This window comes from Dromiciops gliroides, chromosome 6, assembly GCF_019393635.1.
Source record: "Dromiciops gliroides isolate mDroGli1 chromosome 6, mDroGli1.pri, whole genome shotgun sequence".
NCBI lineage: Eukaryota > Metazoa > Chordata > Mammalia > Microbiotheria > Microbiotheriidae > Dromiciops > Dromiciops gliroides.
In genome coordinates this window covers 12,315,222-12,337,376 of record NC_057866.1, presented here as the reverse complement: position 1 = coordinate 12,337,376, position 22,155 = coordinate 12,315,222, and the positions used below count along the sequence as shown (strand labels likewise).

General features: G+C 53.7%; 2 protein-coding genes across 4 annotated transcripts; both read left to right on the top strand.

Annotated features, from left to right (window-relative positions):
- The first annotated feature begins 257 nt into the window (after positions 1-257).
- Positions 258-15,754, top strand: LOC122731729 (5'-3' exonuclease PLD3-like). Of its 3 annotated transcripts, XM_043972001.1 has the most exons (12): positions 258-644; positions 2,087-2,185; positions 7,092-7,252; positions 8,162-8,345; positions 9,599-9,739; positions 10,855-10,969; positions 11,072-11,199; positions 11,352-11,552; positions 12,548-12,687; positions 12,935-13,100; positions 14,966-15,065; positions 15,368-15,754. In XM_043972001.1, the coding sequence occupies exons 1-12, from the start codon at positions 495-497 to the stop codon at positions 15,604-15,606; spliced, it is 1,824 nt and encodes a 607-aa protein (XP_043827936.1). In that variant the 5' UTR covers positions 258-494; the 3' UTR covers positions 15,607-15,754. The 3 variants fall into 3 exon arrangements, with proteins under 3 accessions (XP_043827936.1, XP_043827937.1, XP_043827938.1); XM_043972002.1 differs by lacking the exon at positions 9,599-9,739; XM_043972003.1 differs by lacking the exons at positions 7,092-7,252; positions 8,162-8,345; positions 9,599-9,739.
- A 1,154-nt stretch (positions 15,755-16,908) lies between these two features.
- On the top strand, positions 16,909-21,061 carry POLR2G (RNA polymerase II subunit G). The gene is made up of 8 exons (XM_043969647.1): positions 16,909-17,036; positions 17,135-17,244; positions 19,669-19,828; positions 19,911-19,961; positions 20,049-20,114; positions 20,275-20,346; positions 20,559-20,592; positions 20,785-21,061. The coding sequence occupies exons 1-8, from the start codon at positions 17,025-17,027 to the stop codon at positions 20,796-20,798; spliced, it is 519 nt and encodes a 172-aa protein (XP_043825582.1). The 5' UTR covers positions 16,909-17,024; the 3' UTR covers positions 20,799-21,061.
- The last annotated feature ends 1,094 nt before the right edge of the window (positions 21,062-22,155 follow it).

Sequence of the window (22,155 nt, the reverse complement as noted above, 5' to 3'; positions counted from 1 at the left end):
CGCTTCCCCTTGTAATGAGTCCCTGTGCCTCCAGGGGCTGCTTTGCCTTGATTGGTAGTGAGTTCCCATCCCCAGAAGTATCCAAGCATAAGCAAAGGAGTTCTAGGTTTGGGTCCGAATCCCTGCTCTTCCACTTACCTATGCAAGTCATTTTCCCTCTGCCTCAGTTTGCTCATCTGTTAAATGAGGGTGGGGCAGATAGTGGACCAGAGGCTTAAGGCCTTGGGCTTCCTGCTCGGGTATTGGATGCCCCTTGCTGAGACTGACTCTCAGTCTTCTGATCCAGCTAGGCTTGCTCCCGGGACGGGGAGGGGCCGCTGCCCCAGCTTCTGTGGGGATGGTTTCCCATGGCTCCCCCTCCCTTCTCCTCCGCCTTGCCCCCCTTCCTCGTCCCTTCCGGGCTGTCTACACAATGGGGGCTCCACCCTTTCTGCTCAGGAAGGAAACAGCTGAGTTAGTGTCACTTTACAGTCAAGCGATGCTTGGTGACAGATATGAAGAAGGAGCAGCAGCAGCAGGTCCTGGAGAGAGGGTCCCCATCTCTGCAGCCCGAGGGGCCTGGGCTGGCAGAGCGGGGCCGGAACCCCTTCCGGTCCTGCCCCGATGTTAGCCCAGGCCAGGAGGACCCACGTGCACGAGGAACTGTGAGACTGAGTTTTATTTTTGCGTTTTGAGGTCTGATGATGGTTCCGATAGCCCTGGGTGGAGGAGAGACTGTGAGATGGGAGAGGACAAATCGCAGGGAGCCCCTTTTTTCCCCCCTCCCTTCTTAGAGAAGGTGTAAATCCTGAGTCTCAGGGAGTCACCCGCCCAGCCTCAGGCAGCAGAGGGACAGAGACGTTTGTGGGCACCAGAGACAGCGTTTGGCCAGGAGTGGGATGAGGGAGAAGTGGTGCCCCAGGGCAAGCAGAAGTCCTGGATCAGGGCCACATGTTTTCTGGCCCCTACTTTCAAATCACAGATCCAGAACCGACTGAGAATAGAACCGGCACCCCCTGGGAGAAGATACGTGTGTCACCTGGCAACCCTATCATCAGCGTGATGAAAGAAGTTTCATTAGGCCAAGCCTGGGAAGGTTTTTTGTTTTTTTTTGCAGGGCAATGGGGGTTAAGTGATTTGCCCAGGGTCACACAGCTAGTAAAGTGTCTGAGGCCGGATTTGAACTCAGGTACTCCTGAATCCAGGGCCGGTACTTTATCCACTGTGCCACCTAGCTGCCCCCATGGGAAGGTTTTAAAGAGAATTATCTAGCTTATGAGGTAGATGCAGGGCTGGGGCCAGGACTGGGGTCAGGGAGACCGGAGTTCAGCTCCAGCCTCACACTTAACAGCTCTGGGTCACTTAGCCTCTGTTTACCTGGGTTTCCCTATCTGTAAAATGAGGTTGATAAGACCACCTGCCTCGAAGGTTGTTATCATTTTCAAGTGAGAAAGTATCTGTAAATTGCTTTGCAAACCAGGAAGGTGCTATCTAAATGTTAACCACCATTATCTGCTGGCTAACAACCTTCTTTCAGTCTCCCCCAGTGTCAATCTTATCACCTTTGAGGTCTTCCCCTTCTCTCCCAGCTCTCTTCACACTCCCCCATTGCTTTGTATTTCCTTCTGTATATTATGTACTCAGTGATCATTGTAGTTAGGATGTCCCCGCAGACTCTGCGTGCCACAGGACTGGCCCATGGCAGCTACTGCCTAAATGTTTGTGCATTTGGAGTAAAGAAAACCTTCCTGGCAATGAGAGCTGTCAGAAAGTAGGAAGCTGTGCCTTTGCTCGAGAGGCAGCCGATTTCTCTTTACTTGAACTCTGTGAGTGAAGGCTAGAAGGCATCTTGTCCATGGTGGTCAGAGGATGTCTCTGAGGTCCTCAGGAATCTTGAGGGACACTGGGTGTGGACGCCACTGTCCCCTCGGTCTTCCTGCTTGTTTTTCTGTGATGCTCTTCAGAGCGTGTGGATGGATTTTTGATCTGTCATCCAGATCCCTTCCTCTTGAGTCTCTTGGACAACAGGGACATGTGTCTGTCCTTCACCCATAAAATTTTAACATAACCTAATACTTGACCACCTCCTTTTCCACGCTTTTCCTAGCCCAGATCTCCATCCCTGCGTCTGCGTAGGCCAGAGGGGTCAGAGTTTGGAGATAGGAAGCTACACTCAACCTGTGACCATGAGGCTTCGGATGAAAGGGTAAGAAACCCCCTGAGAAAATGGGGCAAGACATCTGAGCCCCTTCCCCTTCCCATCATTGCTCCAGGGAAGTCCTCCTCCCAAGCTGCGGACTGGCAGGGAAGGACCCCTGGACTCGTGAAGGCTCTGCCCAAGCTCTGACATAGTCTGCCAAGCTCAAAGGAGCCCCTAGGTGATGCCACAGTGCAGAGCACCAGGTCTGGACTAATCTTCCTGAGTTCAAATCCCACCTCAGACACTTCCTAGGTGTGTGACCTGAGTAAGTCACTTACCTCATCTGTAAAATGGGGACATACTGAAGAGGGAAATGGCAAATCCCTCCAGTATCTTTGCCAAGAAAACAAGAGTTAGACGTGACTGTACCACAGACCAACCTCAGAAAGGTTCATGGGGAGCAGCTAGGTACTGCAGGGGATAGAGCACCAGCTCTGGAGTCAGGAGGACCTGAGTTCAAATCTGACCTCAGACACTTGACACTTACTAGCTATATGACCCTGGGCAAGTCACTTAACCCTCAATGCCCTGAAAAAAACCCCAAACAAACAAACACAGAAACATCACACACACACACACACACACACACACACATACACACACCCCCAAACCAAGCCAAACAAACAAACAAACAAAAGAAAGCTTCATGTGTGGTCCCAGGGATGGACAGCCTGGCTAAGCTTGGAGAGGCCTATTGTCACATCCTGTAACTCTTTCTCCTAAGTAATGGACATCAGCAGAGGGAAGGGGAGAGAGGTGGGTACCCACACTATGAAACCACATGTCCTCTGGGCCATATTTGGAGTCAGGAAGACCTGAGTTTGCTAGCTGTATGACCCATGCAAGTCACTTAACCTCTCTGCCTCAGTTTCCTTTTTTTTTCTTTTCTTTTTTTTTGGTGAGGCAGTTGGGGTTAAGTGACTTGTCCAGGGTCACATAGCTAGTAAGTGTCAAGTGTCTGAGGCTGAATTTGAACTCAGGTCCTCCTGACTCCAGGGCTGGTGCTTTATCCACTGTGCCACCTAGCTGCCCCCTCAGTTTCCTTATTGTAAAATAATACCTGCCTCCTGGGGTTGTTGTAAGGCTCAAACAATATAGGTAAAGAACTTCGCAAACCTTTAAAAACTGTGCAAAAGTTTGCTATTATAAGCATTATTATTATTTGTTATGGTAATGATAATTAATATACATTTTTTGGGCAGGACAGTGAGGGTCCAGGGTCACACAGCTAGTAAGTGTCAAGTGTCTGAGGCTGGATTTGAACTCAGGTCCTCCTGAATCCAGGGCCGGTGCTCTATCCCCTGTGCCACCTCTCTGTGCCCCCCTACACATTTATTAAGTACCTCCTATGCACCTGGCACTATGCCAAGTGTGAGGCACACAGAAAGAGGCAAAAGACAGCCCCTGCCCTCAAGGAGCTTACAGTCTAACGAGGGAGACAACAGACAAATAAATATGTACAAAACAAGCTAGATACGGGATAAACTGGAAATAATTACAGCGCTAGAATTAGGAGGGGTCCCGGAAGGCTTCCTGTAGAAGGTGGGATTTTGGCTAAGCTGAGACAGGGGAGAGCATTGCAGACGTGGGGGAGAGCCAGAGGGGATGCTGGGCCAGAGAGATGGAACATGGGGGAGGGGGTGGTGGGCCACTGGGCTGAGTGCGGGGTACAGAGTGAGGTGTGAGGAGCCTGGGAAGGGTTTTGTATTTGACCCTGGAGACAACCGGAGCCACCAGGTTTATTGAGTAGGCAATGAAGGGATCGGGCCTGTGCTTGAAGAATATCCTTTTGATAGTAGAGGGAAGGATGGACTATTGTGGGGAGAGCCGGGAGGCAGGCCCACCCACCCACCAGGGATGAGGGGATGGGAGGGGAGAGCAAGAGAGGAGGAGAGGGAGCTCACCTCCATTTATTTTCTGTCAGATAGGAGGCAAAGACCTCAACTGAGGGTTGTAGCAGGATGGGAAGGTCTGACAGAGCCGCCCAGGACAGTGGGGGAATGAGTTGCTGAGGGAGGTGCTGGCAATTGCCAAACAGCAGTAAGGGCAGAGTGGAGGCCGTGGACCCGAAATTGGTAACTTCAGCTCCGTCAGGACAGTTCTGTGACTTGCTCCATCTTCATTCCACTGCACGTGGAAGAGCGTGCCAGTTATCCAAGGCTGAGTCTTGGATGGGCAGGATCATCTATATGATAAGGGGGTGAGTGACTCAAGAGAGGGGCATGGTGTAGAATTGACTTGGTTTGCCAAGGAGTCAAGATGGGGAGAAGAAGCAAGAGTGTCCAGTGCCGGAGACATGGCCTGGGAGAGGATTGAGGGGTTGAGGGATTAGATTAGGATGCAAAGAAGGGTTATGCGAGAGAAGGCAGAGGGAGAGATGAGTCGGAGGGTTGAATAAGGAGATTTCAGAATTGTTGAAGGTAGATGTGGCCCAGTTGTGGGTGGAGCAAGACGGAGGGTATGACTATCTGGGTGTGTGGCTGAGGTGGGCAGTCGCTTGTAGCAGGAGGGAAGGTTGAGGATCTTTGAGGGGGAATCCAGATGTATGTTGAAGTCCCCTCATAAGAGGGCAAGAGTTGGGGGGAAGAATTGTGAGCCAAGGACTAAACTCATTGAGGAAAGAAAGTGACTGGAGCAGGGGTGTGAGAGAGGAAGAGCATGGACCTCAAAGAAGAGAGGTCACTGAGCAGTGCTGGTAGGGAGAGACCCCGGAAGTGACGGGGGGAGCAGGGAGCATTCCATCGCCTCGGTCTCTGCCCGGGAGCCGAGGAGAATGAGGGAGGGTGCAGCCAATCCCAGAAAGCACAACCAGGGAGGCTGCATCACCAGGAGAAGGCCTGGTTTCAAGAAGAGCTAGATGACGGACAAGTGAGAGAGGAAGGATCTGAGATGGAGGGAAGATGCTGCAGAGGGCACTGTGCTCGGCTGGTAGAGGGGGGAGTGGGGAGGGGCGGGAACAAGGAATCCGGCTTGGGGCTCGTCTGGAGAGCCACGGTGGTCATTTACTGGGATGTCAAGGGTATGACCAGGTGTGAAGGTGCAGCATGCGGTGGGAGATCCCTTGTGCTGGGCAGATGGAAGATGCCTGGCCTGGCCCTTTCCTCAGAGAACATGCTGGGCCCATGCTGGTGGGAAATGAAATTCATTTAATCAAAAGATGGTTTGGTGCAACTGGCGTGGAACAGTGGAGACCGTGGTCTCTAGTCCTTCTGTGGCCAGGGAGGCCTCTCTGGGCCCCCAAGGCCAGGCCTGAATATTGTAACAGCACAACAGCTGCTGACCCACTCCTTGCAGGAACTCTCTCCAAACAGGCAGATACTCCAACTGGAAAAAATCACAGGTCCTGCCCCCTGCCCCACCTCCAGGCATCTGGCCAAATAAAACAGCCCCTGCCTTCATGGATCTTATGTCATTACTGTTTAAAGTTCAAGTAAAAATCTATTTTCTCTTCTTCCCACCCACCCCTCCACCAGAGAGACAGAGACGGGGGAGAGAGAGAAAGAGAGAGAGAGAGAGAGAGAGAGAGAGAGAGAGAGAGAGAGAGAGAGAGAGAGAGAGAGAGAAGAGGGAGAGAGAGAGAAAGAGAGGGAGAGAGAGGGAGGGAGGGAGAGAGAGAGAGGGGGAGGGAGAAAGAGGGAGAGAGAAAGAAAGGGAGAGAGGGGGAGGGAGAGAGAAAGAGAGGGAGGGAGAGAGAGAAAGAGGGAGAGAGAGAGACGGAGAGAAAGAGAGGGAGAGAAAGAGAGGAAGAGAGGGAGAGAGAGAAAGAGAAAGAGAAAGAAAGAGAGAGAAAGGGAGGGGAGGGAGAGGGAGAGGGAGAAGGAAAGGGAGAGAGAGAGAGAGAGAGAGAGAGAGGTGGGGGGGGGGGGAGAGAGAGAGAAAACCCTTGTAACAAATGTGCAGGTCAAGAGAAATCAGTTTCCACATTTGCCTTGTTCAAAACTACTTGTCCCTCTGGTCTGTCAGGAGTGGGCAGCTTCATCCTCAGTCCACTGGATGGTCATTGCATCAAGCTGACTTCTGAAGGCTTCTCAATGCTCTCTCTTAACAGCATTGTTGTTACTGTGTTATTTGCTCTCTGGTTCCCTCTTCATCAGTTCATACAAGTCTTCCCAGGTTTCTCTGAACTCTCACCATCCTCATTTCTTGTTTTGTTTTTTGTTTTTGTTTTTGGTGAGGCAGTTGGGGTTAAGTGACTTGCCCAGGGTAACACAGCTAATAAGTGTCAAGTGTCTGAGGCCGAATTTGAACTCAGGTCCTCCTGACTCCAGGGCCAGTGCTCTATCCACGGCACCACCTAGCTGCCTCCATCCTCATTTCTTTTTTTTTTTTTTTTTTTAGTGAGGCAATTGGGGTTAAGTGACTTGCCCAGGGTCACACAGCTAGTAAGTGTTATGTGTCTGAGGCCGGATTTGAACTCAGGTCCTCCTGACTCCAGGGCCGGTGCTCTATCCACTGCGCCACCTAGCTGCCCCCATCCTCATTTCTTATGGAGAAATAGCCTTCCTTGACAGCACCTTCCATTATTTCACCACACTACCTTGTGCTTTGTTTCCTAAGGGAGGGGCAAAAAGAGCTGCTCTAAGTACTTTTTTATTTTTTATTTTTTAATATTTTTTTTTGCGGGGCAATGGGGGTTAAGTGACTTGCCCAGGGTCACACAGCTAGTAAGTGTCAAGTGTCTGAGACCGGATTTGAACTCAGGTACTCCTGAATCCAGGGCCGGTGCTTTATCCACTACGCCACCTAGCTGCCCCTCTAAGTACTTTTGTACACACGTCCTTTTCCTTGTCCTGTGGTCTCTTTCAGGCTGAGGCCTAGAGGTGGCCTGTCACTGGGTCAGGGGCTGGCAGGAGGGGTCCTCTCTGGTTCTGGGGAGACTCTCACTACTGGGCTGCTCCTCTGTGCCCCACAGCTGTTCCATCATCCCCAGACCAGCCGACTCCTGCTTCCCACCCTCATCCTGCTGCTTCTGGGAGCAGCGGCCTGGGGATTCTGGACATCAGCGGTGCCATGGCCCCGTTGGGAGGGGGAGGAAGAGCAGGCAGCGGCCAAGGAGAGCGGAGCGGCCTGCAGGTGAGGAGCCTCTTGTGGAGGGGGATACAAGTCAGTTCAAAAGCATAAAAGGAGTGCCTGCTGAAGATGCCAGATGGTACTTGCTGCCTTCCAGGGTCTCCTAGTCTCCTGGGGGAATGGAGAGGATGGTACATGACACAGATCTTTAAAAGCAGAGGATGATGGGAACAAGGGGGAATTCCAGACAAGATAATTCAGGGGAAGGAAGAGAATGAGTATTTATGAAGCACCTGCTATGTGGCAGATGTTGTGCTAATCACTTTACAAATGTTGTCTCGTTGGATCCTCAACCTGGGGAAGCAGGTGCTGTGGTTCTTCCTGTTTTATAGATGGGGAAACTGAGGCAAATGAAGGTTATGTGACTTGCCCAGGGTCATCCAGCTAGGAAGTGTCTGAGGCTCCAGGCTCAGTGCTCTGTGCACTGCATCACTGAGCCACTTCCAAGTAGTAGACAGGGTATTGGACTCAGAGTCGGGAAAACCTGGGTTTGAATTCTGCCTCTGACACTCTTCTACCTTTGTGGGCCTCAGTTTCCTCACCCATCAAATGAAGGAGCTAGCCTTGAGGCCTGTGGCCTCCAGGTTGGCTCTAGGTCTATGACTGGGTGGTTGCTTTCCGATGTGGTGATTGATCCCTAGATATGAAGGGACAGGGGTGGGTGATGACCTGTCCTGTGCAGAAGACAGCAGGCAGCCCAGTTAGGGCTGTCACATGGAGGCTGTGGGGGGGAGTTTCAAGTTCGAGAAGGCCAGGGAGTGGGACTGTGGGTCACACGTGTGGAAGGAGGCAGTTGGGAAGGTGGGGAGGCCTCGGTGGGTGGCAAAGGCAGAGAAGGGAAGGTGTGACAGCTGGGGGGGAAGGAGGACTGTCTTTGTCCTCCCCCTCTCCCCATCTCTGCTCTCCCTCCAGGTTGGTGCTGGCTGAGAGCATACCTGAGGGGATGAGCTTTGGGCCAGCCAGTCCCCAGCACATCTCCACCCATCAGGCCTGGCTAAATCTCATCGACAGAGCCCAGAGCCATGTGGATATTGCAGCCTACAACGTCACTCTAAGGTCTAGAGCCACTGTCAGTGACCACCCCTCTGACTGGCAGGTCAGAAATTGGTCCCAGAGAAAGCAGGGGTGCTCAGTCTGATTGGCCAGGAAGGAGTGGGGCTCCTGAGCATCTGGGCCAGGGCACCACCATCCCTCCTTCTGGCTCAGGCCATTGCTGCCTCTTTCCAGCCTGGCCTTGGTGTCCGGCTGCCAGCCTCCACCCTCTCTAGACCAGTCTCCTCTCAGGAGGGTTTGATGCTGCCTGGCCTCTGCTTTCCCCGTCGAGTTCCCAGCTTGGCTCTCCCACATTCTGGGCTCAGGTCTCCTCCCTGTCCTTGCCAGGTCACTGCTCTCTCTTCCATCTCCTCCCCTTGAAGCCACTCACTTCCTCTTGATCTGCCCCATGTTGTTGGTCACCTCCAGGTTCACATGAAGGTCCTTACAATGGCTCTGGGAGATAGGCAGGGGCAGTGATTATTAACCCCTCTGACAGGTGAAGAGGCCAAGAGACCTCAAGGTTACATGACTTATTCAGGGCTAGACCTGGAAAGAGTCAAGAAGCCCTGAGTTCAAACCCTGCCATAGATACTTATTAGCTGGGTGACCTCAGGGAAGACATTTCACCTTTGTCCACCTCGGTTTCCTCACCTACTTCACAGGGTTGTGATGAACTTATCACATAGTAGGCACTTCATAAATGCTTGTTCCCTTCCCTTCTCCCTAGTTGGAGGCTGAATGTCTGGTTAAGTGGCAGCCAGGACCAGACTCACATCTCTGACCGAGGAAGGGGGAGGGAGGAAAGGAACAAGTGTCTATTTATACAGCACCTACTATGTGCCAGGTGCAAACATCTTGTCTGGTCCTTACAACAACCCTCGGGGATGGGTGCTCTTATTATCCCCATGTAACTGTGGGGGAGACTAAGTTAGACAGAGGTCAGATTCCCAGGGGGGCCCAGCTAGGAAGTTTCTGAGGCTGTATTTGACTGGGGGCCTTCCTGACTCCAGGCCTTCGGCTCTACCCAGCTGCCTCTTGCAAGGTTCAGTGATTGAGAGATGTCCTGTTACCAGGGAAACCCTGGGGCTCCCTCCCTCAATGCTGAGGGTTTGTTTCTGTTCTCCCTGGGAGGGGAAGCCCTGGATGAGTGGGAGAATGAAACCCAGTCCAGGAAGTTTCTACCAAGCATTTATCAAACACCAACTATGCGCAGGTCAGGGGCTACACAAGACAAAATGGAAACTCGCACCAGCCTTGTTTAAGGAGGTGACGTTCTCCTGGGGTGGGTGGGGGGCACAATTCATCCTCATCCAGGGGATCATTCAGAGCAGAAGAGAGGCCTCACAATTGGGGGAATCAGAAGGGACTTCCCCTCAGTCAGGCCTGGAAGGAGGCCAGGGACCATGTATGGATGCACGGCCTGTGAACACAGTCACTGGAGAGATGGCACATACAGTGAGTCTGCAGCCAGCCTGGACAGGGCTTCTGGGTGCAGCTTGGCCACCATGCCAGGCCAAGGAGTCTGCCTGTTTATGTACAGGTCCTAGGGAGCCACTGAAGGCTCTTGGAACAGATTGGTGCTTTCTGGGGATCATTTTGTCAGCTGTGTGAAGGATGATCTGGGGTCAGGAAAGCCCACACTCCCAGAATCCAGTTAGGAAACTGTCCAGTAGTGCAGGCAAGAGACATCGAACAAGAATTCTGGTCCCTGCGGCCTGGGCTGCCCTCTCCCCCCTCACCAGGGCCACTCAGGGCCCTCCCATTCCCAAGAAGCAGGGATACTCCCTGCTACCCCTGGGGAGGGGCAGACGCTACCAACAGTGCTTCCTGGGGCCTTCCTTTCCTCATTGCCCACTCCTTCTCCTTGGCCAAAGTGCCTCCCTCCGCCATTTGACTCAGCTGCTTCTCTGTCCCAGGGGGTCTGCCCATGACAGGTGTCACTTTTGTGGGATGCTCCAGGACAGATGTCTGGCTGCCTCCCCACCTACTCTGGGCCCACCCTGTTTGGTGCCCATGTCCATGGCCTGCCTGGCATAAAACTGCTGAGAGGGCACCTGGGATGCCAGGGGCTACCCCCGGCATCCCGTGTGGCTTTGAGTCCAGGCCTAGCAATGGGCCACAGCTCTGCCACCTTCTTTAGAAATGTGTCTGCAAGGGGGGCGGCTAGGTGGCGCAATGGATAAAGCACCGGCCCTGGATTCAGGAGTACCTGAGTTCAAATCCAGCCTCAGACACTTACTAGCTGTGTGACCCTGGGCAAGTCACTTAACCCCCATTGCCCGGCAAAAAAAAAAAAAAAAGAAAAGAAATGTGTCTGCAAGGCGGTGGGTCTGGTGAGGGTCCTTGTGGCTGCCTTACTTTATGGAACCGCTAAGTTGGGAAAGGGCAATGGTCCCCCTAGCAGAAGGAAGACCCAGGGGATCCTTGGAGTAGCCATTCCTTTCTCAGCAGGTCAGCCCAGAGTGGTGTAGGATGAGGCTGAGGGCCTGGCAAGAGCACCTGCCAAGCTGGGGGAGCAGGGCTTTCTAGGAACTGCCCTGAATCTTCCATCTTTGTCCTTGGGACCACAGGGTCAAGAGATTTTTGATCAGCTGTTGTCCCTGCCCAGCCGGGGTGTGGGGTTGCGCCTTGCCATGAACAGCCCCCAGCCCTCTGAGATGGACGCAGATGAGCTGGCCAAGCACGGTGAGCCTTGTGGGGGGGGGCGGGGGGAAGACTGGCCTATGGAAGGGAATGGGAGAGCCGGGAAGAGATCTGACCAGCCCTTGCCTTTCCTGCTTTGAGCAGGAGCTGAGGTGACCCCGGTAGAGCTGGAGCAGCTGACCGGAGGCATCGTCCACTCCAAGTTCTGGGTGGTGGATGGCCGGGATATCTACGTGGGCAGTGCCAACGTGGACTGGCGGGCTCTCACCCAGGTAGGAGGGTGGCAGGGAAGGGGGTGTGCTGCACGGCAGGGCATGAGTACCAGAGGCTTTGGAAGAACAGGCGGTTTCAGAAGGGGAGGTGGGGGAGGGCCAGGCCAGTTGGGCAGGCCTGGGAAGCCCAGAGCCCTTGTCCCCCTATTCAGATCAAAGAACTGGGGGCTCTACTGTACAACTGCAGCCCTGTTGCCCAAGACCTGCTCTCCATCTTCAACACCTATCAGGCCCTGGGAGGCCCCGGGGCCGTCCTGCCCTCCCCCTGGCCCCCTCAATTCTCTGCCAGCTCCAGCCTCCAGCGGCCCATCCGCCTACAACTAGATGGTCATTCAGCTGATGTGTATCTCTCGGTGAGATGCCCGCCTCCCCTGCCCCACCCCAGAGGCTGCCCCAGGCTTCAAAGAGACTCACTAGGGCCCACAGCCATTCTGGGAGCTTTGATTCTGCCTTGCTTGTCCTGCTTGTCCCGGACTGAAGTGCCCCATACTTAACACCTGGGTGATCCCGGGCAGGTCGCTGACTCTCCTTCGACCCCAGCTTCTTCATGTCTAACATGAGGTTTTGCCCTGGGGGTATGGCAAGTCAGCCAGCTCTAGGAGCAGCCTGGGCTGGAGCTGGGACAAAAGAGAGAGCCGCAGGTTGTGCCCTAGTCCTCAACTCTGCCTTCCTCCCCCATCTGTTGTGCTTCTTCACTGCTCCTTGACCTTCCTGTGCCCTCCTCAACCTTCTCTCCTTTTCCTAACTTCTGTGGGTTCTTGGAGGCCCATAAGGAGAGGAAGGAGCAGAAGGCCCCTCAAAGCACTATGGGGTCCACAAGACCAGGTAAGGAGGGAGAACACTCCAGGTGGTGGGCACAGCCAGTACAAATGCCTGGAGGCTAGAGGTTGAATGTCTCATGCAGAGAGAGCACAGAATATGTCAGGTGGTGGTGGGCCCTCCTCTGTCTCTGTCCCAAGCTTCAGAGTGAAGGTGGGGTGGCCGGCGCTGTCCAAGGTTGGGCTGGATCAATAGGGTTAGGATGGGCAAGGATGGCTGGAGGGTTAACTGAAGGGCTGAAGGTTGGGAAAGATGGAAAGGGAGGCCAGAGGCTGGTGTGAAGGTGAAGGTCATGGGGGTTGGGGTGGTCCATGACTTGGGGACCCTGCTTGTTTGAGGGGACACCGATCCTTTACTGTGAAGGCAAGCTGGGGGAGAATGACCTGGGTGGCCACACCCAGCCTTCAGACCCCATAGCGGCAGTGAGGAGCCCCCTCCCCCATTCCCCTTGCTTTCCCTCTCCCGACCCCTTCCCTACCTCCTGATGCTCATGGCCTGTCCCCACATTAATGAGCTTTTGTGGCTGCAGGGCTCCCCAGCAGCCCTGTGTGCCCCTGGCCGGACTTCCGACCTGCAGGCCATCCTCAGCATCATAAGCCAGGCCCGGGAGTTCATCCTGGTCTCCGTCATGGATCTGATGCCCCAGTGCATGTTTTGCCAGCCCAAGAGGTGAGGAGGCCTCGGTCCTTTGGGAGAGGCTCGGTGACGCCCCCCCTTTCCTCCTGATAGCCTGCCTGGGCCAGGAAGCAGATCCTGAACCTCCCCTTCCCTCAGCCCCCTGGGGCCTTCTGACCTCTGGCTCTCACTGCTCTTGTCTCCCCAAGTGACAGATGCCCCCTAGAAGACAAGTACTCTGGCTTTTGTCCTTGGGCCCTGGGGATCCAGGATCTCCTGAAACCCCTGGTCTCCCTCCCAGGTTCTGGGCAGAGCTGGACTCGGCTCTCCGGGCTGCAGCCTGCGACCGGAGGCTTCCTATCCAACTGCTTATCAGCTGCTGGCGTCACTCAGATCCTGACATGTTCATATTCCTGGAGGCCCTGAACATCCTGTCCCAGCCACCGTTGTCCTGCCCACTCCACGTGGTGAGACGGAATTATAATAGCAAGGATTTACCTTTAGCACCTAACAGCCCTTCCCTCAGAGCCTCCCCCACACCCTGTGAGGAAGGTATTCGAAGTAGTATTAGTCCCATTGTAATGATGGGGAAACTGAGGCTCCAAGAGGTAGTCAACTTGCCCATGTTCATATGGTTAGTAAATAAATTTCAATTCTGTTCAAGAAACAGGCTGGGGCAGCTAGGGGGCGCCATAGTGCATGGAGCACTGGGCCTGGAGTCAGGGAAGACCCATCTTCCTGAGTTCAAATCTAGCCTCAGATACTTGCTAACTGGGTGGACCCTGGGCAGGTCACTCACCCTGTTTGCCTCAGTTTCCTCACCCGTAAAATGAGCTGGAGAAGGACATGGCAAACCACTCCCTTATCTCTGCCAAGAAAACCCCAGATGAAGTCCTGAAGGGTTGGACGTGACTAAACCACAAAATGCCCCAACCGCTGTACTGAGCACTCAAGGAGCTTACAGTCTAATGGGAGGATGACACATGACAGGAGAGCACCAGGGGGTGCCTGGAACTTCTTGTTGGGGGGAGCTGAAACCAGGCGGAGTCACAGATTTGAGCCCAGGTCTCCTCAACCCCATGTTTACCTCCCAGCACAAAACCATGTCTGGAAGGTGGGAGAGGTCAGAGGCAGAGGCAGGAGAAGTCACATGTGCTTCCCTCCTAGTGGGCCCTTCATAAATGCTGATTCCCTCCCCATCTCATTCAGGGATTTAGGGGACACTTTATAGTGTTTGCAAAGCACTTTACAAATATTAACTCCCTTGATGCTCACAACTAGCCTGGGAGGACTGGTGTGATATTCATTATACAGATGAGGAAACAGGCAGACATAGGTTAATTGGTTTGCCCACAGTCACACAATGTCTGAGGCCAGATTTGAACTCGTCTTCCTGGCTCCAAGTTCAGGGCTCTATCCACTGAGCCACCTTTCTGCATCACATACTTCAACTTTAGATTTTTGGACTTGATCATCGAATTAATCACAGTTCAAAGTCACTCCAGGTTTCAGCTAGCATCTATTAAGTGCCTACTGTTTGTGGAGTGGGATGAGACAGTGGAAAACTGAGTGGGGGACTTGGCCTTGGTGTTGGGAGATCAGGGGCAAGAACAGCCGTGACTTAACCTCTCCAAGCTGCTGGTGAGCAGGTTGCTCAGACCCTAATCAGGGAGTGGATTTTCATAAAGGGTATTCACAGCATTGATGAAACACAGATCTGGAACCCCCCCCCCAAAAAAAGATGAAAAGCACCAGCAAGGCTCCTTTAAAAGGCTGTGACACATTTAACACAGAAGCTTGGCAGTAACAGAGATGGTTCTGAGTTTCCTTTGTACAAGACCTCTAGAAACAATCATCAATTATGACCTGATTTCAAACAAACAAACAAACAAACAAATGGAGAGCTGTGTCCTTGGGAACTGGCTATACCAAGACCAAAACTGAAACTGCTTGCCCTTCCTATTAGAGAAAACAAGAGGTCCTCATATAAGTATATTCAAGGCAAACACAAAGTGATTTCTTGGGGGAGGCACGAAAGGGGGGAGGGGTGTGAATGATCCATCAGCATTTATTAAGCACTTACTGTAGGCCAGGCATTGTGAAAGGGCTGTAGTGCTGATGCCTGGTGGTGAATCTGGAAGAACTGAACCTGTAAGTATTGGGGCAGTTTACTGGGGAAAGGGCCCTCGCCCTGCCTTTGCTAACTCTCCGGGTCTCCCACCTGTCGGATGAGGACAACGTCCCCCCTTCAGAAGTTGTAAGAAAAGTGCGTTGAGCTACGATAGCAATTCCCACTGCTTTCCACTTAAACGCCCCCACCCTTTTCCTGCAGAAGCTGTTCGTGGTACCGGTAAGTGAGGACCAGCGGCAGATCCCCTATGCGCGAATGAATCACAACAAGTTCATGGTCACTGACCAGGCTGCCTACATTGGTGAGTCGGGGACTGAGACAGTGGGAGCAGGGGCGGGGCTGCGGCCCCAGGGCCCGGGCTGGGAGAGGGTCTGAAAGGGAGGGGAGTCAGCCAGCCACAGGTCCCCGGGCAGAGCTTGGGCACGGGAGCCTGAGGTCTAGCCCGGCTGTCCGGGGACTCATCATCTAAAGCAGGTGTGCTAAGGACCTGCGGGGTGACCTGTGCCGGGCTGGGTGGCCACGAGATCGGTCAGACGTATCCACCTGAACTTCCAGGGTCTGCGGGAAGAGCGTTAGCATTTGTCCCCTTCTCTTCCTCTCCAGGCACCTCCAACTGGTCCCACGACTACTTCCTCCGCACCACGGGCGTGGGGCTGGTGATCATCCGGCCCCTAGGAGCCCAGATGCTCCCCGTGCAGCGGGAGCTTCGGGCTGTCTTTGAGCGAGACTGGACCTCTCCCTATGCCCAGCCCCTCAGCCCCCACCCACCCTGCGCGGCCCGGGGCCGAGGAGGGGTCAGCTCGTTCGGGCTCCGGCCTCCGGGATCAGCCGGCCTTCCTTAAGGCACCGTCGTGTGTGCTAGCAGCAGTTTGGGGGGAGGGGCTGGAGACACTAAGACAGCGAGGCAGCTCTTGCCCTCAAGACGCTTACTTTCCAAACTGGGAAAGAATAGTTACAGTTACTGACATCTCGGTCAATAAAGATCCTATACAGCGGGATTCGTGCAAAGTAATGAGCGGCACTCACCCCTGGGGAAGGGGGGGGACTAGGAAAGGTCTCAAGTAGGAAACGACAATTGAAAGGAGATTAGACGGGGGGGGGGGGGGGGGGGGGGAGGAGGAAGTCCGCAGGGAGTGGCCTGCTCTTGGGGCGTGGGGGATGAGGTCACTGCCACCACCTGGAGATAACCCGGTTTAAGAGTTTCGGGGGGGCAGCTAGGTGGCGCAGTGGATAGAGCACTGGCCCTGGAGTCAGGAGTACCTGAGTTCAAATCCAGCCTCAGACACTTAACACTTACTGGCTGTGTGACCCTGGGCAAGTCACTTAACCCCAATTGCCTCACTAAAAAAAAGAAAAGTTTCCAGGGGTGAGCCTTCGGGGTACACCTCTCCCCGGGGTAGCCCCGCCGGAGCCACGAAGTCTGGAAAGACGGGACCGAGATAGAAACAGATATGGCCAATACAAGGATGTTGGGTTGCTTGACTGAGCGTGTTTGTCACAAAGGTTTTGTTTTTTCTTTTTCTGTGGTTGGGGGCTATGGGAAAGAAAACAAACCGCCGGGAAGCCTTGGACTGGCCGAGGGTGTTAAACGAGAAGTTTTCTGTTTTATAGGGTAACAGGGAAGCTATGGCAGCTTGTAGAGCAGCGGAGGCCGCATAGGCCTTGACGGCTGAGGCCTCGGCTTTGGGAAGTAGTCACTCGTAGGCTGAGATCACACCGCCCCCGCCATCGGCCAGGTTCCCTCACAGCACATAAGGCAGCCACAAATCGCCCCCAACATGCATTCCTCCCGCACGTGGCGCGGCTGGGCCAAGAACGAGCCAATCAGCAGCCGCGAAGAGGAGACGAACGGGTCGAGATCGTGGGCCGTCCGATCTCCTCGACAACAGCTCCGCCCTAACGGGGGGCCCGGAGTGGGCCCGATATTCCCAGTAGCCAATCGGCTTCTGCATAGTGAGCGGGAGGCGGGGCCCAGGGAAAAGCCCTGAAGGGGCGGAGCAATCCTGAGGAGGCGGGAAGGGAGGGAGGAGGAGCGCGCGACACACGGGAGAGGGGCGGGACAGAGCCGCGCACTAGCCAATCAGGTGACCCGAGGTTAAGGAAAAGGAGCTAGGCGGCCGCGGACGGAGCCAGGAGGGCGGACAACGTCGTCTGGGGGAGGGCGGGTCTTGTTGCCCCGGAAGCTCGTGGCTTCCGGTCGGGTCCCGCGGATTCCTAGCGGTGTAGCTGGCTCCCACCCGACTCCCCGGGTCCGGAGACGATGTTTTACCACGTGAGCGCCGCGGGGGTGGGGGGAGAGGACGGAGAGGTTGTGGGGAGGGGGACGCAGGCTGGGGCGCTGACGCCGGTCCCGCCATATGGTCCCCGCAGATCTCCCTGGAGCACGAGATCCTGCTGCACCCGCGCTACTTCGGACCCAACCTGCTCAACACGGTCAAGCAGAAGCTGTTCACCGAGGTGGAGGGCACGTGCACGGGCAAGTAAGTGACGGCCGCGCCCCGCCTCCCGGGAGCCTTGAAGGCCGCAGGGAGAGATCCGCGTCCGAGCTTCCGGTCAGCTTCTCGCCCTGTGACTGCCCTCTACCCTCGCCACCCGCCCCTCGGTGATCGGGTTACGGGACATTGCTGCCCCTTCCCTGCCCGAGGATGAAAGTGTGAACCAGGGACACAAGCACTTACCGAGCGCCTGCTGTGTGCACCAAGGCCACGGGCACTTACCGAGGCCTGCTGAGTGCACCAAGGCCACGGGCACCTTACCCGAGCGCCTGCTGTGTGCACCAAGGCACGGGCACTTACCGAGCGCCTGCTGTGTGCACCCAGGCACCGGCACCTTACGAGCGCCTGCTGTGTGCACCAAGGCCACGGGCACTTACCGAATGCCTGTTCGGTGCCAGACTTGGTGCAAGTGCTATTGATCAATGCCGTTGGCCCATTGCGCAGACAGGGAAACTGAGGCCCGGGTCGTGCAGCTGGGAGGTGTTGGGGTTTGGTCCCTGGCGAAGCTGACAGCATCCGGAACAAGAAAGAGAAGGATCTCAGAGACCACGGAGCCCAAAGATGCAGGATTCCAAGTCGAGCTCTCTTCTAAGAGCATTTATGTGAACCGGAGGGCAGTGACTAGGGACCAACAGATTTTCCAGGGTCTTGACTCATCTTACAGCCAAGTACTGTAAGAATCAGGAAGACCCGAGTTCAAATGTGACCTCAGATACTTACCAGCTGTGTGACCCTGGCAAGTCACTATACCCTGTTTGCCTCAGTCTCCTCATCTGTCAAATGAGGATCATGATAGCACCTACCTCTTGGGATGTCATGCACATTGGATGAGATGACTCAAACACTTTACAAACCTTAAATCACCCTGTGAATGCTAATGTCATTGTTAGGATCACCTTACCTCCTCCTCCCCCTTTTCTGGAGGGTCCTGAACCAGTGTGGTTCCTCTCTCAGGGCCTTTCAGAAACTGAGGTCATGTCTAGGCTAGAAGGAGGGATTGGAAGAGGACTTTGTATAAAAATTAGGCATCAGGGGATACTGAGGCAAAGGGTAGGAAGACCCTGCCCTCAGGGAGTTTTGGGGGGAGATAGGCCATATTTGTCATTCGCAGATACATAGACTGACAGCTGAGTTTTCTGCAATTCCTTAAAGTTCCCCTTCATTTGAGCCTTAAGACAAACACTGGGTGGGGCAGCTAGGTGGTGCAGTGGATAGAGCACAGGACCTGAGTTCAAATCTGGCCTCAGACACTTAACACTTACTAGCTGTGTGACCCTGGGCAAGTCACTTAACCCCAAATGCCTCACTAAAAAAAAAAAAAAAAAGACAAACACTGGGTAAGTCCCAGCAATAGGGTTATCCCTGTTTCATGGATGAAAAGAGATGGTGGGACTTGGCTAGGTGCCCAGGTGAATACGTGCACCCCAGCACTCTCCATGGGTTTTCTTAGCAAGGACACTGAAGTGGTTGCTGCTTCCTTCTCCAGTGGATTAAGGCAAATAGGGGTTGACACTTGCTGGGGTAACACAGCTAGTAGGTGTCTGAGGGCAGATTTGAACTCAGGTCTTCCTGACTCCAGGCACAACTCTCTATCTACTGCCTCAGATATCAATATCAGATATAACAATAAGTAATTAAAGGTGGGATTTAAACTCGGGTTTCTCCTGCTTCTAGGACAAATTAGAGCAGTATAAGTAAAATAGGAGAATTTGTTACCTTTCTCCCCAAATTGATTGGGAGTTCCTTGAGACCAGAAACCATGAGTTTCAGCATTCAGAGGGCCCCAGATTTTTGGCTGGTAACAGAGAACTTCAAGAGGGGCCTTGTTATCTACCGTTACCTTCATTTAGCAAGAAGATGCTAATCCTTGGAACGGAAGGACTCTCCAAGCCTGGTAGCCTGGCCCCTTTCCCATCTCCCCTCCCCACCCCCCCACCCATGGCTGAAGCCTGGGGTCACCTGTTAGGTCCAGGTCCTGCATCCACTCTGAGGCACGTGGGTAAGACGGGGTGTCTGTCACATCTCTTTCCCTGTCTTTCATGCCCTTCGAGTTTGTCTCATGGGGTTATTGAGTCTGTTTTTTTCTGCTTCTTTATCATCTAGGCCGTTCCACTCATCCCCTTCTCCAGGTTTGAATCAGCACCAGTAGTTCAATGGTTACTACTTTATAGGGTCACTGAGGATCTGAAAAAAAGGCTTCAGCATCACTTTCCAGCCCAGACTGGCCTCTGCATTAGTCTGAATTCCCATGTCTTTTAGGCTTCTAGGAGAGTCATGGGCAGAGTCTGGGGACCTGGGTTTGATCCCCAGCTCAGCAGCTGGGGTGGGGGTTGTTCCCTCATCTGTACAATGAGGATCCATCCCTTCATCTCGCCCCAACACACCTTGTCCTTCCTCCCTTCCCCCCAGGTATGGTTTTGTGATTGCTGTCACAACCATTGACAACATTGGGGCTGGGGTCATCCAGCCTGGCCGGGGATTTGTGTTGTACCCTGTCAAGTACAAAGCTATTGTCTTCCGTCCCTTCAAGGGGGAGGTCGTGGATGCTGTTGTCACCCAGGTCAACAAGGTGAGCCTCCAGAAGAGCCAGGCAGGGATGGGCAGGAGGGTGGGGGACAGGGCCCCTCATTTATTGCCATTCCTTGCTGCAGGTGGGACTCTTCACAGAGATTGGGCCCATGTCTTGCTTCATCTCTCGCCATGTGAGTGGGGGAGCTTTGGGTGGGGTAAAGGGGAGGCCTCTGTTCACCTGTTTGACCAACATCTTCTTGTTCTTGTTTCCTTTTCAGTCCATCCCCTCTGAGATGGAATTTGATCCCAACTCTAACCCTCCATGTTATAAAACAGTGGATGAGGTGAGAAGGTGGGAAGAGAGGGAGGAGGAAATGAAGCCCACCCAGGGCTGCTGGGATCACCAATGGGAGGGGGCTTGATTTTCAGGGGCTCTGAGCTAAAATGCACACCCCGCCTCCCAACCTGACTGATTCAGACGTGTGTCTCCCCATCCCTCCCCAGGACATTGTGATTCAGCAGGATGACGAAATCCGCCTAAAGATTGTGGGAACCCGGGTGGATAAGAACGATATTGTGAGTTGTTTCCTGGCTGGGCCCAGTCTCAGTGTGTGCAGCAGGGTGCTTCTGGTCATCCTCAGTGACCTAGCTCGGCCTAACTCTGTTGGAGGGTGGGCAGGTTGGGCTATTAAGGGCCCTCCTTGTTAACCTGAGGTTCCTGGAGTCCCAGGGGTAGGGATGTGCATGTCTGCGCATGCTGATCTTGTTCCTTCTCTTTTCTCCTGTAGTTTGCTATTGGCTCCCTGATGGATGACTACCTGGGTAAGGCCCTGTCTGAGTCCTTTCTTCTTGTGCTGTTGGGTTGTGGATGGGCATGAGGCTGCCCCATAGGGTGGTGGCGCCACCTGCTTGGATGGGGCACAGCAGAGCTCAGCCTGGCAGCTGACGCCAGGCTGGTGCACCACTGCTGTTCAGGGAGGGTTTGTCATTTTCTACTTCTCTGTGTTGTCACAGGTCTTGTAAGCTGAATGGAGAGTCCTCTCCTTGTTTCATTTTGGTCTTCAGTGAGGTGGGATAGGCCGGCTCTGTGTCCCCCAGACTGGGCCCTGCTGCTCTTTGGAAGCTGGAGGGAAGGAGGTTCTTTGTGTCTGGGAGACCTCTGGCCTTTGCTGATCCATCTCAGATGTCTATTAGCTTCTTCTAACTCAGATTCTTGGGGCAGCCCCGTGCCTCACCCTGGATGGTAACAGGCATTAACTTAATAAACATTGTCCCATTTTATTGACTCTTTCCATGGTGGTTGTTTCATAGTCCCCTGATCCGTCACACAGGATATTTTCTCTGGGCCTGTGAGCCCAAGTGATCAGGTTCTGCATAGAATTCACATGCCAAGGAGGCCATAGGCCTTCGCCAGTGCACTGCAGACGGGCTCACTGGTCAAGACATTCCTTAAGGTTTTCTTTTTGGGTGAGGCAGTTGGGGTTAAGTGACTTGCCCAGGGTCACACAGCTAGTGTCAAGTGTCTGAGGTCAGATTTGAACTCAGGTCCTCCTGACTCCAGGGCTGGTGCTCTATTTACTGCGCCACCTAGCTGCCCTGCTTAAGTTCTCCAAAATGGTTTTTACAGTGTGGCTATTTTGTCAGTTATTCTCCTGGGTCTGTTCACTGCATCATACAAGTCTTCCCAAGTTCCCCTTACACTGTCCTCTTCACTTGTCACAGCACAGCCATCTCATCTGTATGCCATCCTGTGTTCAGCCACGCCCCAGCTTCCAATTCTTTACCGCTGAAAAAAAGGGGCTCCTGTAAACACGTTTGTATATGCAGTTCCTTTTCCTCTTGGATCTCTTGGGGCTCTTGGCCCTGTAGTAGAACCTTAATGTCTTTCAAGGACCTTAGGGGAGTTCAGTAAGAAAAACAAATCCTGGGACTGTGATGGCTTTGTTCTAAGGGTCTGAAGAGGGGAAAGAGAAGGGAGGGTAAAAGGAGGGATTCACTCCGGGGATAAAAAAAAGAAGACTGGCTATAACTGAGGGGGGTGAGAAGAAGACAAAACAGGCGGCATGAACCTCACACTGCTGTGAGTAGTGGTATAGACACCAAACTCAGCTAAGAGACAAGCAAGACAAGGGGAAAGGGATGATACTGAGAAGAAAATAGTCACAAGTAAAAAAAAAAAATATGTCCTGATCCTGATGATGGGACTGAAAAAGGAACCGGACGCCTGCAGGTGCCTTAGCTTGTCTCTTAGACAAAGGTGGGGGTGGGGGGAGTGACCGCACCAACAGAGGCATGTGAATGGAATGCAACATCACAGCAATGTAAGAAATGACAGAAAATCTAGGATGTTGGAACTGAACTAACGCCCAAGAAAAGCAGCTGAAC

What these genes read in the sequence shown, in the direction of transcription:
- POLR2G (XM_043969647.1), top strand. An exon ending in GAGGGCACGTGCACGGGCAA is followed by an intron (nt 17,245 to 19,668) that starts GTAAGTGACGGC and finishes CCTTCCCCCCAG; the next exon opens with GTATGGTTTTGTGATTGCTG. An exon ending in GGGTGGATAAGAACGATATT is followed by an intron (nt 20,347 to 20,558) that starts GTGAGTTGTTTC and finishes TTTCTCCTGTAG; the next exon opens with TTTGCTATTGGCTCCCTGAT.
- LOC122731729 (XM_043972001.1), top strand. Translation starts at nt 495, where the DNA reads ATGAAGAAGGAGCAGCAGCAGCAGGTCCTGGAGAGAGGGTCCCCATCT. An exon ending in ACCCACGTGCACGAGGAACT is followed by an intron (nt 645 to 2,086) that starts GTGAGACTGAGT and finishes CGCTTTTCCTAG; the next exon opens with CCCAGATCTCCATCCCTGCG. An exon ending in CTGGAGAGATGGCACATACA is followed by an intron (nt 9,740 to 10,854) that starts GTGAGTCTGCAG and finishes TTGGGACCACAG; the next exon opens with GGTCAAGAGATTTTTGATCA.